The sequence below is a fragment of the Diorhabda sublineata genome, chromosome 8 (assembly GCF_026230105.1).
Source record: "Diorhabda sublineata isolate icDioSubl1.1 chromosome 8, icDioSubl1.1, whole genome shotgun sequence".
NCBI lineage: Eukaryota > Metazoa > Arthropoda > Insecta > Coleoptera > Chrysomelidae > Diorhabda > Diorhabda sublineata.
The window spans coordinates 9,097,000-9,110,147 of record NC_079481.1 but is presented as its reverse complement, the minus strand read 5'-3'; the positions used below and the strand labels follow the sequence as shown (position 1 = coordinate 9,110,147).

Genomic DNA, 13,148 nt, shown 5'->3' with positions numbered 1-13,148 from the left:
TTATTATCCTAGATATATCTACAAATACATAAAACATACAACTACATTGATTTAATAACGCAGAAAAAAGGAGCTCATTTGTTACGTTTTTTGGATAAAGTGTAAAAAAATGTTGAAATATGCAATAAAGTGTACTGGAAAAATTGCTCTTACTAACACTACCGAACGTACCTCTATTGTCAAATCGGACAGCTGTCAGAAAATTTTTAGTTGTCAAAATATTCAAAACAATAGGTTACAATTCGAATTTTTGTAAAATGTATATTTAAGAATAATAATTTAATTTAATTAGTGTGATTCGACATGGGGGGATTTTGGCTATTTTTTATCGTACTTTGTCTTTTATTTTTTACTTTATCGTGGTAAATATTTTTATACGATTAATTTGTTGCGATCCATACTCCTTATTTATTTTAGGATACTACCGATGATTATTTCCTGGCATTTCGAGAAAAAATATGATGTGTCTATTAAAATCGGTAGGATAGGATTGCCTTATTTGAAATTATGTGATATACACTTGACAAAAAATGGATTTACGATCGTAAGAAAAGCGTACATTTCTAAACACACATATTCGAATGTTTTATTTGCAGCACATAGACGAAATCGGTATCAAAAGTAGTTTTTTAAATTCGGATTTAACAAAATTAGTTACCTTAGTGGTGAGAGACGTCAGAATTAATAAAGATTTAAGTTCGAAAATTGTGGATACTTCAGTTACTTCAGAAAGTATAATAGATTTTAGGGAGAAACAAGTACCGCATTTTATCAATAGTTTTGCACAAGTAAGTTTAATAATAATAATAATTTAATGAGTAGACAAAATTTATATGAAATGTTTAAGTTTATGGCTGTCCATGTTTATAATATATCTGCAATATTACTTCGTTCCGAATCACCCGGATATCTAGTACACGCTACGGCCAGTGAATTACACTTAGACGGTAGTATTTTGAAAAACGCAAAATCTTTATTGGTCACGTTAAACTTGACAGAAGCAGAGGTAAAAGTACTGAGACACGCCGAACAGCAAGTAAAAGAAGCCAGATTAGCAGAGTTCAGTTTCGGTATATCTTTAGAAACCATCCTACTAGCTCAAGGTCCATTTTCTGTCGAGGTAAAATTATTTTTAGTCCAAAAAATTATAATAGTTGAATAAGGATTACATTATTTTAGAAATTGCATATTAAAATGTCTCAAAGTAGTGCGGTGATTAATGGAGCTTTCTACACAATAGCTCGAAATCCTAATAACGATGATGAAAATGTTTATGTTGTATGTGATAATTATGGTAAAGACGATGATATTTTCCAGAGGTTATGTCCTATAATACCAAAGGTATAAAAAATCTTTTCTTTAACATTTTTTTTTATTAAATTATAAATGTTTTTGCTTTAGAATTGTTCACTCTACATTGACGACACTAGTTTGACTGGGGTTAAATATAACGGGCAAATAGAATACAATTCCTCTCTCAAATCTTTAGCTCTCAATTATCGTTCGGTATTTGCAGAGGAAAAGAATACTTTGAACGATAATTCTTCTATGCTCTTCAATTTCTATTTGGTGGATTTGCTGCTCAATAACAGCAAAGAGAAAATTTTGGAATTGAAACAATTTAATATAGATGCAAAGGTAATTTGTGTCACTTTATTTCCATTCTTGTATTATCATATTTGTTTTCTCGTTTAGTTGAAACGTTACATATTAAATATATATCTACAACAAAATAGTTTGCTTCTTACCTATGATCATAATATAATCCACAAATGGGTGTGTACTAATTTTCCGGAAAGCGAATCCAAGTTTCCACCACTTAAGCTTAATAAAAGTAATGGTAATAAGGAAATCGACAATAAGGAAATGAGAATAGCGATAAAGAAAAGGACTTTTTTGGAAAAGATTATTGAAAAATTGAGTATTAATTTTTGCGCAGAACTTTCCCAAGTTTTGGCTGTAATTAGAATAAAGGATCAAAATTCGTCTATAGGATTTAATAAAATCAGATTATTATTAGATCAGTCACAAGAAAAAAGAGGTAATTCAATATATCGATTGAATTTTAGTAAAAACAGTTACGACTCACACTGTATTATAGAAGATACTCATACGAATATATTTTTTAGGAGGTTGTTTTAAATCCTATTTACTGAATCTCATTTTACAAGACCGTCATTGGACAGTAGAATTTTTAGTAGAATCAATGTGGTGGTCATTCAAAGAATCGAACCAAAATATGAACGTATCCAAAGTGATGCACATTTGGGGCACTCCTTTATATTTGGGTATGGGTATAATTAAATTTAGCAGCGCCCAACGGCAAGAGATAAAAATGGAATCTTTGTTGGACATTGTGCAATTGGAATGGTCTTTGGATTTGGCAGATTATGTATTGATGGCGTTGAGGTGAATTTTTTCATTATTGATTAACAATAATTTTTAATATAAACAATATATGGATGTTTAAAAATTTCTAGATGTTTCAATGAATACGGAAAATTAAATGTTAAATTCCCATCACCTATAAAGGGACAAAAAGAAAATGAAAATTTAAAATTTTGGCTTCACATCACAGTCACACATTTTAATTTTTTTCTGCAATCTCAAAATAGAGGTAAATCCACTTTTTTTATATTATATTCGTATTGAACACACTATTTTCTCTACCACTACACCGATATTCACAAAATTACACCATCTATCAAACGTTTCCATACCCAAGGTGTCTGAAGATGATAATTTAGTTATCGAAACGTTCCAGACATTCCAACGTAATATTCAAATTTGATTTTTTTTGTAGAATATTTTGTGACGAGATTAAATACGATAGGAGTCGAAAAATCACCTTCAAACACAAACGTAAAATTCGAAGAGTTGAAATTATTTAGCGTAAACAATACCGGCGATTGTTACACTTGTATTAGAACCGAAGATATTTCGAATTACAAGGCTTTTATTAAAACAACTTGTTTGGAAATTCGGGAAAACGACGACGATATTCGAGAAACTACTATTACTTTCCTGGATACTATCGTTATATATTGGTCGACGAATTTTCACATGAAAACTTTACTTTTCATCAGAGACGCCAAGGATTTTTGGATTGGAGTAAAAGAGGAGTTGGGAGTTGTTAGTTTCGATAACGGTAAAGATAAATATATAAATAATTTGAATATATTCGGAAAATTCGAATTCCACATCGACATCAGTCTGGAACACAACGCCAAAATTTCTTTAGGTAAGATTATTATACAGGGTGAGTCGTCAGTAATAATAAATTTTTTATTTCAGACGAATTGATATTAATGAGAAAATTACTAGATTCTAATAAACATCCGGAAATTCATTTAAACACCTCCGTAACGATATCTATCGATAATGCGGATATTTTCGTTATACAGGGAATAAATTTCCATCCGATCGAAAGTCATCCTCTTATCGAAGCCGAAAGATGCGACGTGGAAAGTTTCTCAATGGCTTTTAATAAAACGTGGGGCATTTCCATAGATCTTTTCAAAGCGGTTTTTCCCTACGAACACAATTTCGCGGAAGCTTTTCAGAATCGGTTCGTATCCGTCTTTAAGTGGTTGAAAATTGTGCACCGGTTGAAGAAGGATAAACCGAACGGTTCCTTACCAAGTGATTTATTGATTAACGTAAGTAAATAGATATTTTTTTTAAATTGATTTTATTTATTTTTTTTTTCGTTTTAGGTTAAGGAATTTTTATTCGAAATGAGCGACGATCCGTTCGAGGTTAAATTGCGCGATAATTTCGAACTTTTAGAAGACGAATTTAACGAAAGTTTGAAAAGACAAAAAATGCTCAAGGATAAGGTAAAATTCCAATTTTTTGATTGCTTCGATTTAATTTTCTTCTTCTTGGTTTGATCTTGCTTTCTCGTTCACTTTTTTCATCGATATTATTTTGATTTTGTCTTATTTAATGTATACAGGGTAGAAAATTATGATACCGTAGGTTACCAATAATAATAATTGAACTGAACTTACCTTAATATGTAACTTATTTTTCTTAGTTGGCAAAATAGTTTAAAATTGATTTTAACGGTCAAAAGGTAGCAACTGAATATTTTCTGTTTTTAAATTAATAATCGATTTTCTTCTGTATGAGTCTCTATGTCGTTTTGAGAGTCAAGGTATTGGGGTTTTTGCTTACAATCTCATTTTATCTATTTTTCCATTTTCCTTCATTCTTATGCTACTTGTTCTAACCAAGTTTTCCTGTGTTTTCTTTCTCTTCTTTTCATTTATTTTTTCTTTTTATGTATATATCGTTTCGTATCCTATTGTTCTACTTTGTGCCTTTTTTTCCATTATCCTGTCCTGAATTTTTCATCATTTCTGCTTCTATAATTTAATTTCAAAAAGTTTTTTTCCAAATTCTTCTTTCCTGTTTTCATCTATTGTCCTCTTTGTTCTGTTTCCTGAAAAATTCTCGTCTTTTATGTTTCCCTTCACCTCTTATTCTTCTCATTTCCTTTTTCTACATCCTCCCATTATCTGTTTAATTTTCTCTAAACCGTTTTCTAACTTTTTTCTGCTCAATTATTTTCCTTATTTCTTCTATTTGCTGTTTGATTTTGTATTCCTTCATCATATCATCTTTCCCAAAAAGAATTATGTGGAAAATCTAAATTTTCCGGTAGTGCTTTTGAGAAATATCAATTTTTTATTCAAGCATCAAATTTTGAGTATTTTTGTTTATTTATTTGATTAATTTGAAGATTGCCGATTTATTGAAGACCCATCTGCACATGCCGGCCGGTAAAGTCGAAGAATTATACGCGACTTTGAAAAAGAAAAACGCGGAAATTTACGTACAGAGATCGAAATTAATGTACAAAGCGGCGGCGCCCCAAAGGACAAGATTGTTCGCTTGGAGTATGACCAACGTCGAAATATTGGTAAATACGAAAAACGAATCGATTAATTGGAATATGAATTGAAATTGTTTGAAAGGTTCTAGCGGATCCGACGATTTTCGGTAGGGAAAACGTGATAAGGACAATGAGGGAAATCGATCACGAAACCCCCTGGCCCGAAGAACAAATGGAATTTTCGACGTTGTGGTGTCGCGTCGTATCTTTCAGATGCGCCGAATGGAAATTTTTATTGAGAGATTTTCCTCAACCTCTGATGAATATAAAAAAATGTTATATATGCGGACAGTTGGTAGGTGCCGAACAGGTGGCCCCTAAACGGGGTAAGTAACCAAATCAATCTCATATTCGTTCATTTCTAATCGTTTTTAATCGAATCGTAATTGTTCGCATTACAAATTTTTTTTTTTTTTGAATCTATCCTTGGAATATGCCTCCTATGAATTCGAACATATCCGAAAAGAATCCGATTGCGTCCATTATATAATCGAGAATGCCGCTCATCATATCCTCCGTTAATGATAATTGAGTCGATTTACTTATCCCCCGATGTCCCTACAAATCAAATTATTACATTCGGAAATTAGTTTAGCGTTTTCTAAATCGCTGAATCCATTTATCGAATCCCGCAATTAGTACTTTTTATTATAATAATTCAATTGGTTCATTAAATCATTGGGATTCTATTTTAAATCTATTTATACCCCGTATAATAAATGATATTGTAATAAAACGAAAGTTTTCTATTTGTTCTTTTCCCCAATTAAAACAGTCCTAATCATATGAATAAAGAATAAGTGACACACGTGAAAGAAGAATCTTTAATAACTCAATAAAATCTCTATTTAACCTCGTAACTACGAGGTCTGGTTATTAAATAACTCAAATTTCTCGTTAAATTGAAAAAAACTCGGACTGACTGCTATAAATCGTTGCAAGAGGCCTACGGGGACAATTACCTATCTCGTGCGAGTGTTTTTCAGTGGTGTAAGCGTTTTAGTGATGCTCGATAGAGCAAATTAAAATTCAAGGTAATTTTGATCGTTTTATTTTTCGACATTAACGATATCGTGATGACTGAATCGGTTCTAGAGGGTCAGACTGTCAACCAGACTTGTCAGTTTTGGCAACACTGCGAGAACGAGTTCGTAAAAAACGGCCCGATTTTGTACCACGACAACGTACCTGTCCATAACGCGCTATCTGTGCTGCGACACCCACCGTATTTACCAGATTTGGCACCGGGCGACATTTTTTTTTGATTCCGAAGATAAAATCTCCTTTGAAAGGCGCTCACCAAAGAAGACTGCTTCTATTAATGGAAAAAACGTAGGGAAAGTAACCAGTCTCGTTATTTAATAACCAGACCTCGTATATAAAAATATGGATGAGGAAATATAAAGTTTATTTTAATATTTTTGATAGAAACCTAAATAAAATAATAAAACGAGATAATCATGATTATTTGGGACATCCAGTATAAGGAGAAATAAAACATTTTAATATTTATTGAATATTTATTTATTTATTATTATTGAATTGGATTTATTATTTCTAATATTCTAGGCAGTTATTTTTTTTTCAAAAATAGCAGTGTGGAAATATGGCACTAATTCTTTTTTTTTTGAAAGAGTAATTCGGGATTTGTTGAAGATATACCCGTTTTTAATTTTTGTTGGAGCACAAATTCAAAAATTTGTAGCTGAACTGTTTATACGAGGTGCATTCGCAAAATTTAAAAACAATATAATTAACAATTTTTATTTTTAAATTATGTTGTTTGAAATCTAGTTTTATATTCATTTATATCGGTCGAGGAAATAACTGTTTATACAAGGTTCGTTCAAAAATTTCAAATCAAAAATAATGAATACAATAAATTTTAAACTGAACTTTTTGTCTAATTGACAATTAAAATATTTCTATTATATACAGCATTGAAAAAAATCGTTAACCAACAAATCTCCATTATAAATTTCAATAATACGTCACAATAAATTTGCGTTGTGCCTATCAAATTACCAGATTTATTTCTACGTGATTCTTTTTTTTTTTCGTCGTTTAAAACACGGTTTTTAAAGGGCATATAAGGGTAAAAAATAATTCGACTTTATTCCTTATCTAATAAATTATCGTCTTGTTTTGATAGTTTTACGATTTTAATTCTAATATTTAATGTAGAGTGAGATTGAAATAGAATAATAATGTTTTTATTAAAATTCAAACTGATTACCTCGGAATTAAGTTGATTGACGATTTTATTTTGGAAAATCAATTATCTTGTAACGAAATTTTTATTAAAATTAACGATACCTATCGGGAAATTAAATCAAAGGGAAAGCTTAGGGGTTTTTCTTGGGAACCAATTGTTGAGGTTTCTTAATAATATCCAATAAATTTCCCAATAACGGTTTTTGGATATTCGGGATGTTGGGAAATTGCGGGGTGAATTGTGGAAGTTGCGGCCATTGATTCGGATTCCATTGATTCTGTCCCCATTGATTCGATGGAAATTGTTGCCATTGATTTTGAGGCCACTGATTGTTGTAACCCTGCGGCCATTGCCATTGGTTGTTGTTGTTATTATAAGTTCGCGGCCATTGCCATTCGTTGTTGTTACTGTTAAAACTTTGCGGCCATTGCCAGCGATTGTTGTTGTATCCCTGGGGAATTCGATCATATCTATATTGATACGTATTCGGGGAATAACCCGAATAAGACTACAAAAAAAATTAAATAAACAATAAAAAATAATAGATATATATATATTTATATAATAAAAAAATTTATAATAATAATAATAATAATTGTTGTTAAATACTTACCTATTTCAATAAACATGCTGTTAATTTATAATTAGTTAACAGTTAATAACAATTAATCGCGTTTATTGTTAAATAACAAAAAGTCAAAATTTTTATATATTTCACTTAGTACAGCCCTGTCTTAATATTTATTTTCGTAAAATCAAATAGTGGCAAAACTTTTAAAATGACTAAACTTTTGAAACGATTTTGTATAAAGGATGTACCAAAAATAATGTCGATTTGTAAAAGAAAGTCACTTTCAACATTTCCTTGCGATTCAAATTTTTCCCAATGGAAAAAAATCATTACAGATCTGAATAAATGATATTCTGGCGATGTAAAATCCGGACTAAACGTTGAATGTATTAGGACCTCCATACCACCGAGTTGTTCGATGTTTTTCCGCACAACTTTCGCTGTATGTATCTGGTTGTGAGGGATCCGCTTTTTGGAATCGATTGTTGGAAAATTCCCGTTGCCATAATAAACTGTCATTTGTCTTTATAACTAATTTTCGCGAATTTTTTCAAACAAGTCCGCCATTCGTTAAAATATTTAATCTATTCCGTTGTTTCGCGGATATATTTACAGAGTGTTTCAATAAAAATTAATCAATCGGAAAAATTTCAAATTATCGAAAATCTATAAAAACAAATCATTAACTTTGTTTATTTATGAGGTTACGTAATTGTTTTAGAATTTCGGTCTTTATTTTTACGATTTTCCCATACATTAATCTACAGGGTATATTTTTAATCGGGTTTTATTTAACGAAAATTGTTAGCTACAACATTTATTAACAATTAAATAATAAAACTCACCCTGCCGATACTTGCGCCAAATATCTGTTGACATTCGACGAGACAATCGAGTCCGACGACCAAAATGATCAAAAAGACAAAAAAAAATTTCGAAATCATCATCATCATCATCATCAAGATACAGAATATATACGATCTGTTCCGCTACGACTAATCATTTATACTGAAACAATAAGTCATCAGTGTCATCGGTTAGTAGATTTTTTTCCGGCGACCTTCTAGTTATTTTGTGTGGTCTACATTTATGAAAAATTTTCAGGCTCAGAAGACAGAGTAGGCTTCAGGTAGATTCCCGATTTGATACTCGAAAATCGGATTTTCATTAACAATACTAACAAAAATTAGATAAAAATTGACGAAATATTCGGTGATGTATATTCGGTTTATATATAAAATTGGGTTAATATTGAAGATGTAATTATTATTACGAAGGTGATTTTGTCGATTCCGATTCTGATAAATATTAAAATATCAGCGCGATTTCCTCTCATGTCTCAATAATTACCCGTTCGCCCATTTAGGCTTTTGTTAATGTTTCATTGTTATATTTTATTCAACGCTACAACTATTAGGATAACGATAACAATCCATCGACAATTACTACCGGGTGTGACTCATATGTTAAATTTGTATTTCGATAAACAGAAATTCGAATTTTTGATTCCCGTCACGTTTCACGTTTATTTTCAACAACAATCGTTAGAAGAAAACTATTAATATTGTTATTTACTCGAATCGACGCCACAGGAACAAAAGAGTCCTTCAAAATGTGATAAATGATGGCTGTAAGGTCCCAGTTCGTTTGAGTGCCCGGGCAACAAAAGCCTTTAACCGGACACGGCCTTCTAAGACGTTCATGGGCATTACAGTGCCTGGGCAAATCCCGCAACTCGCCTAACGAAATCCAAGGGTTCAAGTGAAAGGACATCGGACGTTGGTGATGAAAATTGGGTCTATTTAAAGTCCTATGTGGTGAAGAGCTTCACGTCCGGCCAAAACTATGAATATTGTTATCGAAATAATCGTCTCAATATGGTTTTTGTTAACCGAAAATCTCCTGGATTGATGGATTGCTTAACGAACGATCCTTCCCGATCGTCATCGATCGATACGCGTGTTACCCCGGGGATGCATCTTGTCACCTACTCTCTTTCTCTTCTACATCGAAACTGCCAACCAAATTCGAAATAAATTCAACAGATCGATAGCTAACCGAAGAGACGATTTTCCCCAAAATAAAATTTTTCGTTTATTTTATAAATCGAGTTCGATTCGAATATTAAATATTCCGATTATTGATATCTAGGACTTGGATAAATGGATTGTAGGTTATCGAAAATGTTAAACTAACGTTGATTTTTTTTTAATTGTGATCCCGAACGGGGTGTTTTTTTCAGCGATACGAACAGTGGCCGTGGAATTGGGGGAACCGTTCGAACCTTATATAATCGAAAGGGGGATGCTTCCATTGAAATATTATCACGATTTTAATTGCGAAATCGAATCGTTTAGTTACGCTTTCGGGCCTTGTTGGGAACCAGTAATCGCCCAATGTAATTTGAGTAAGTGAAAATATGTGTATAGGAAAGATTTTTTGGTTGTTGAAAAAATCGTTTCGTTTCGATAGATTTTAATCAAATATCGGCGCCGTCCAGAGACCCGTCACCCCCATTATCGTTTTGGGATAAAATGAGACTTTTATTACACGGAAGACTTACGATGGTCGTACAACAATTAACGGTGTTATTACACGGTTCTCTCGATCCTTACAATACCACCGAGGAAATGGCGTTGACGTGGGAAAAAGTCGTAATGGATTGGACCAACGGTAAAAATAATTTAATTTCGAGAAAGTATCGAAAAATTTTTGTTTAATTTTCGATAATTTCAGCGAAATTCGTATATAAAGGAGATTTAAACGTTTACGTTAGAACCGCTTCGAAATACGACGACGTTCAATTATTAAAACTACCCAATTTGAAATTGATATTGGGCATACAATGGGTGTGTCTCGGCGATCCCAACGACCATCACAGCGTCGTACAATGCGCCCCTGATAAAATACCGGAATATTCCAGTAATCAAGTAGGTATTTAATAAATACCTAATAGATGGCGTAGGGGGAATATTTTTTTTTTATTTCAGGTTCACGATTCGTTTCGAGCGTTTCGATCGCAAAACGTCAACCTCAGTATAATTTTAGAAACGAGACCGGTGAAAAACGAACCCAACAGTTGTCCGATTTTATTATTGTACGGTAGTACTTTGAAATGGATCGAAAGTTTGAAATTGATTTTATCCGGCGTAACGAGACCGACTAAAAGGGGTCGGATATTTAATAATTTGAGACCGAGAAAAATTCAACTTAGCAGACATTACAAAAAGGTTTAATCGTTTGTTTGTTTTTTTAATTTTTAATTATTTGTTTGATTCGATTGTTGTTTAGGTTCATCTACTCATGGGTTTGCACAAATTTCAAGTTTGTTATTGGATGTCGTTCGCTATGCAAAGGGGTTGCGAATTATTCGGCGGTCGGTTGTCGTCTAGTGCGGGTAAAATATTCGAATCAAAATATTTCTACGTATTTTTTTCTTCCACTTCTTCTTCTTCTTTTAGAACATAGTTTATCTTTGGTTGCGATTGATGACGGTTTGAAACATCGACCGAAAGCGGAATGGTCGGTAGTTTATATGAATTCGGAATTGAACGATTTCGAAATTTGGTTAAAGAGCGCTTTGCAGGACGAAATGGACGTCGAAGTGCCGTCTCCTCGACAACCAGTCGAAAAATGTTATTGCCTATCGGTAAGTCGTCAAAAATACAAATAACTCCCCGTATCTCGAAAACTATAACGCCGAAAACCTCATTTTTATTGTTTAATTTTATATTTCGATAAATTTATGAAAAGTAATTCTTTCGATCGCTTCATTATCAAGTTTTCTCGTAATGAACACACTGTTTATACTACACCAACACTCACAATCACACTGTCTGATATTGGCGTTTCGATAATCAAATTATCGTCTTCAGAGACTAAACTGAGTTTATCTTCAGTCTCTGAAGACGATAATTTGGTTATCGAAACGCCAATATCAGACAGTGTGATTGTGAGTGTTGGTGTAGTATAAACAGTGTGTTCATTATGAATATCACCAAATCTTTACGCCAATTATTGAAATGAACACATCCGGTATAAACAAATAAATTAAATTATATTTCATGTGTTTTTATTCGAAATATTGCAAAAAGTATTGGAGAATTTCGGTCAAAAAATTGATATACCGCGACGAATTTTACTAATTAGTAATACCGGCAAAAAAATGAAACTACGAGGGGGTACCCAAAAATAACAGGAATTATTTTTTAAATGCTATATATTTACAAAACAACCTTATCCCCTTCAAAATACTCTCCATTACAAGTAATAAATTTGTCCCAGCGGTGCTTCCACTGTTCGAAATATTGTTTGAACTCATCTTTAGAGATGGCTGCAAGCTCCTGCCTCGTTATTTTTTTGATGTCGTCAATGTTTTCAAATCGCCGTCCTTTCATGCCCCTTTTCATGCGTGACAACAAGAAAAAGTCGCACGGAGCCAGGTCAGGCGAGTAAGGTGCGTGGTGCAGTTATTTTTAACCAAAAACTGGTTAACAGTGATGACTGCGTGTGTATGTGCGTTGTCATGGTAGAAGAACCAGTCACTTGTTTGCCACAAATCGGGTCTTTTTTGACAAACACTGTTGCGCAATCTTCTTAACTTTGATTTGATTGACGGTCTGATCTGGGGAAACAAACTCCATGTAAACATTAAAGAAACAAATCAACATTGTTTTGATGTTTGACTTGACTTGACGATATTTTTTTGGACGGGATGACGATGGTGTTTTCCAGTGGCTTGATTGTTGTTTTGACTCTGGGTCGTAACCATAGCACCACGATTCGTCACCAGTAATTACCTTCTTTTTAATTGTAAGTCAAAGTCCGAGGAACAAATTTGGCCGCAACGCGTTTCATTCCTAAATCTTATGTTAAAATTCGCTGAACCGAGTTTCAAGATATTCCACTGATTTCAGACAGTTGATTAATTGTCTGACGACGGTCTTTGCGCACAAGCTCTCGAATTCTTTCAACATTTTCATCGATTCGGGTAGTTGATGGACGTCCAGAGCGAGGTTTGTCATCAATCGACATGTCGCCATTTTTAAATCGAGAAAACCACTCATACATTTGAGTTTTCCAAATAGCATCATCTTTGTAAGCAGTTTTCAACATTAGCAGCATTTTTACCGAGTAGAAAACAAAATTTCAGAGCGGTACGTTGTTCACACTTAAATTTGCCATCATAAAAAACGAAGCAGCATTGAAACAGCACCAGTGTCGAACAGAACGTGGCCCTAGCGGCAAAAACCAGTACTACAATAGCCATGGCCATGGCAATGCTATTCCGATTACTTTTGGGTACTTCCTCGTATATAGAGATAAGAATTCGGAGTAATAGCTGTTATGTTGTGGGTGGAGACGAAGAATTTCGGGATTAATCCCTTAATGAGAGGAATTTCATTACTTTGAACTAGTTTTGGAAACGGGAATTTTGGGACTCGGAGCTCGAAGGAATTTAA

General features: G+C 33.0%; 2 protein-coding genes across 4 annotated transcripts in view; one reads left to right on the top strand and one right to left on the bottom strand.

The window, feature by feature from the left end:
* Positions 1–208: 208 nt before the first annotated feature.
* The window catches only part of LOC130447206 (protein hobbit), a 253,401-nt gene continuing 240,461 nt past the window's right edge, over positions 209–13,148 (top strand). Inside the window, exons 1-20 of one of the 2 annotated variants that reach the window (XM_056783889.1) lie at positions 209–362; positions 418–544; positions 597–788; positions 848–1,120; positions 1,180–1,341; positions 1,402–1,638; positions 1,696–2,041; positions 2,130–2,409; positions 2,481–2,617; positions 2,804–3,241; positions 3,295–3,659; positions 3,717–3,839; positions 4,748–4,927; positions 4,983–5,226; positions 9,929–10,093; positions 10,159–10,359; positions 10,423–10,616; positions 10,677–10,916; positions 10,978–11,083; positions 11,148–11,335. In XM_056783889.1, coding sequence (XP_056639867.1) covers positions 304–362; positions 418–544; positions 597–788; positions 848–1,120; positions 1,180–1,341; positions 1,402–1,638; positions 1,696–2,041; positions 2,130–2,409; positions 2,481–2,617; positions 2,804–3,241; positions 3,295–3,659; positions 3,717–3,839; positions 4,748–4,927; positions 4,983–5,226; positions 9,929–10,093; positions 10,159–10,359; positions 10,423–10,616; positions 10,677–10,916; positions 10,978–11,083; positions 11,148–11,335 — 4,257 coding nt within the window. In that variant the 5' untranslated portion in view covers positions 209–303. The remainder of the gene's footprint in view (positions 363–417; positions 545–596; positions 789–847; positions 1,121–1,179; positions 1,342–1,401; positions 1,639–1,695; positions 2,042–2,129; positions 2,410–2,480; positions 2,618–2,803; positions 3,242–3,294; positions 3,660–3,716; positions 3,840–4,747; positions 4,928–4,982; positions 5,227–9,928; positions 10,094–10,158; positions 10,360–10,422; positions 10,617–10,676; positions 10,917–10,977; positions 11,084–11,147; positions 11,336–13,148) is intronic. The other variant, XR_008910221.1, reaches the window with a different exon arrangement.
* LOC130447218 (bifunctional endo-1,4-beta-xylanase XylA-like) lies at positions 5,295–8,715 on the bottom strand. 2 transcript variants are annotated; one of them, XR_008910223.1, is made up of 2 exons: positions 8,532–8,683; positions 5,295–5,458 (listed from the first exon to the last, which is right to left on the bottom strand). XR_008910223.1 is itself a non-coding variant. In XM_056783906.1 (2 exons), exons 1-2 carry the CDS (start codon positions 8,643–8,645, stop codon positions 7,246–7,248), a joined length of 492 nt encoding a protein of 163 aa, XP_056639884.1. In that variant the 5' UTR covers positions 8,646–8,715; the 3' UTR covers positions 6,651–7,245. The 2 variants fall into 2 exon arrangements, 1 of the variants encoding a protein (XP_056639884.1); XM_056783906.1 differs by lacking the exon at positions 5,295–5,458 and adding an exon at positions 6,651–7,623 and having other exon boundaries at positions 8,532–8,715.

Excerpts from the sequence above, each read along its gene's own strand:
- LOC130447218 (XM_056783906.1), bottom strand. The coding sequence starts at position 8,645 with ATGATGATGATGATGATGATTTCGAAATTTTTTTTTGTCTTTTTGATC. Across the intron at positions 7,624-8,531 it reads TTGGCGCAAGTATCGGCAGG|TCTTATTCGGGTTATTCCCC; the intron begins GTGAGTTTTATT and ends TTTTTTTTGTAG.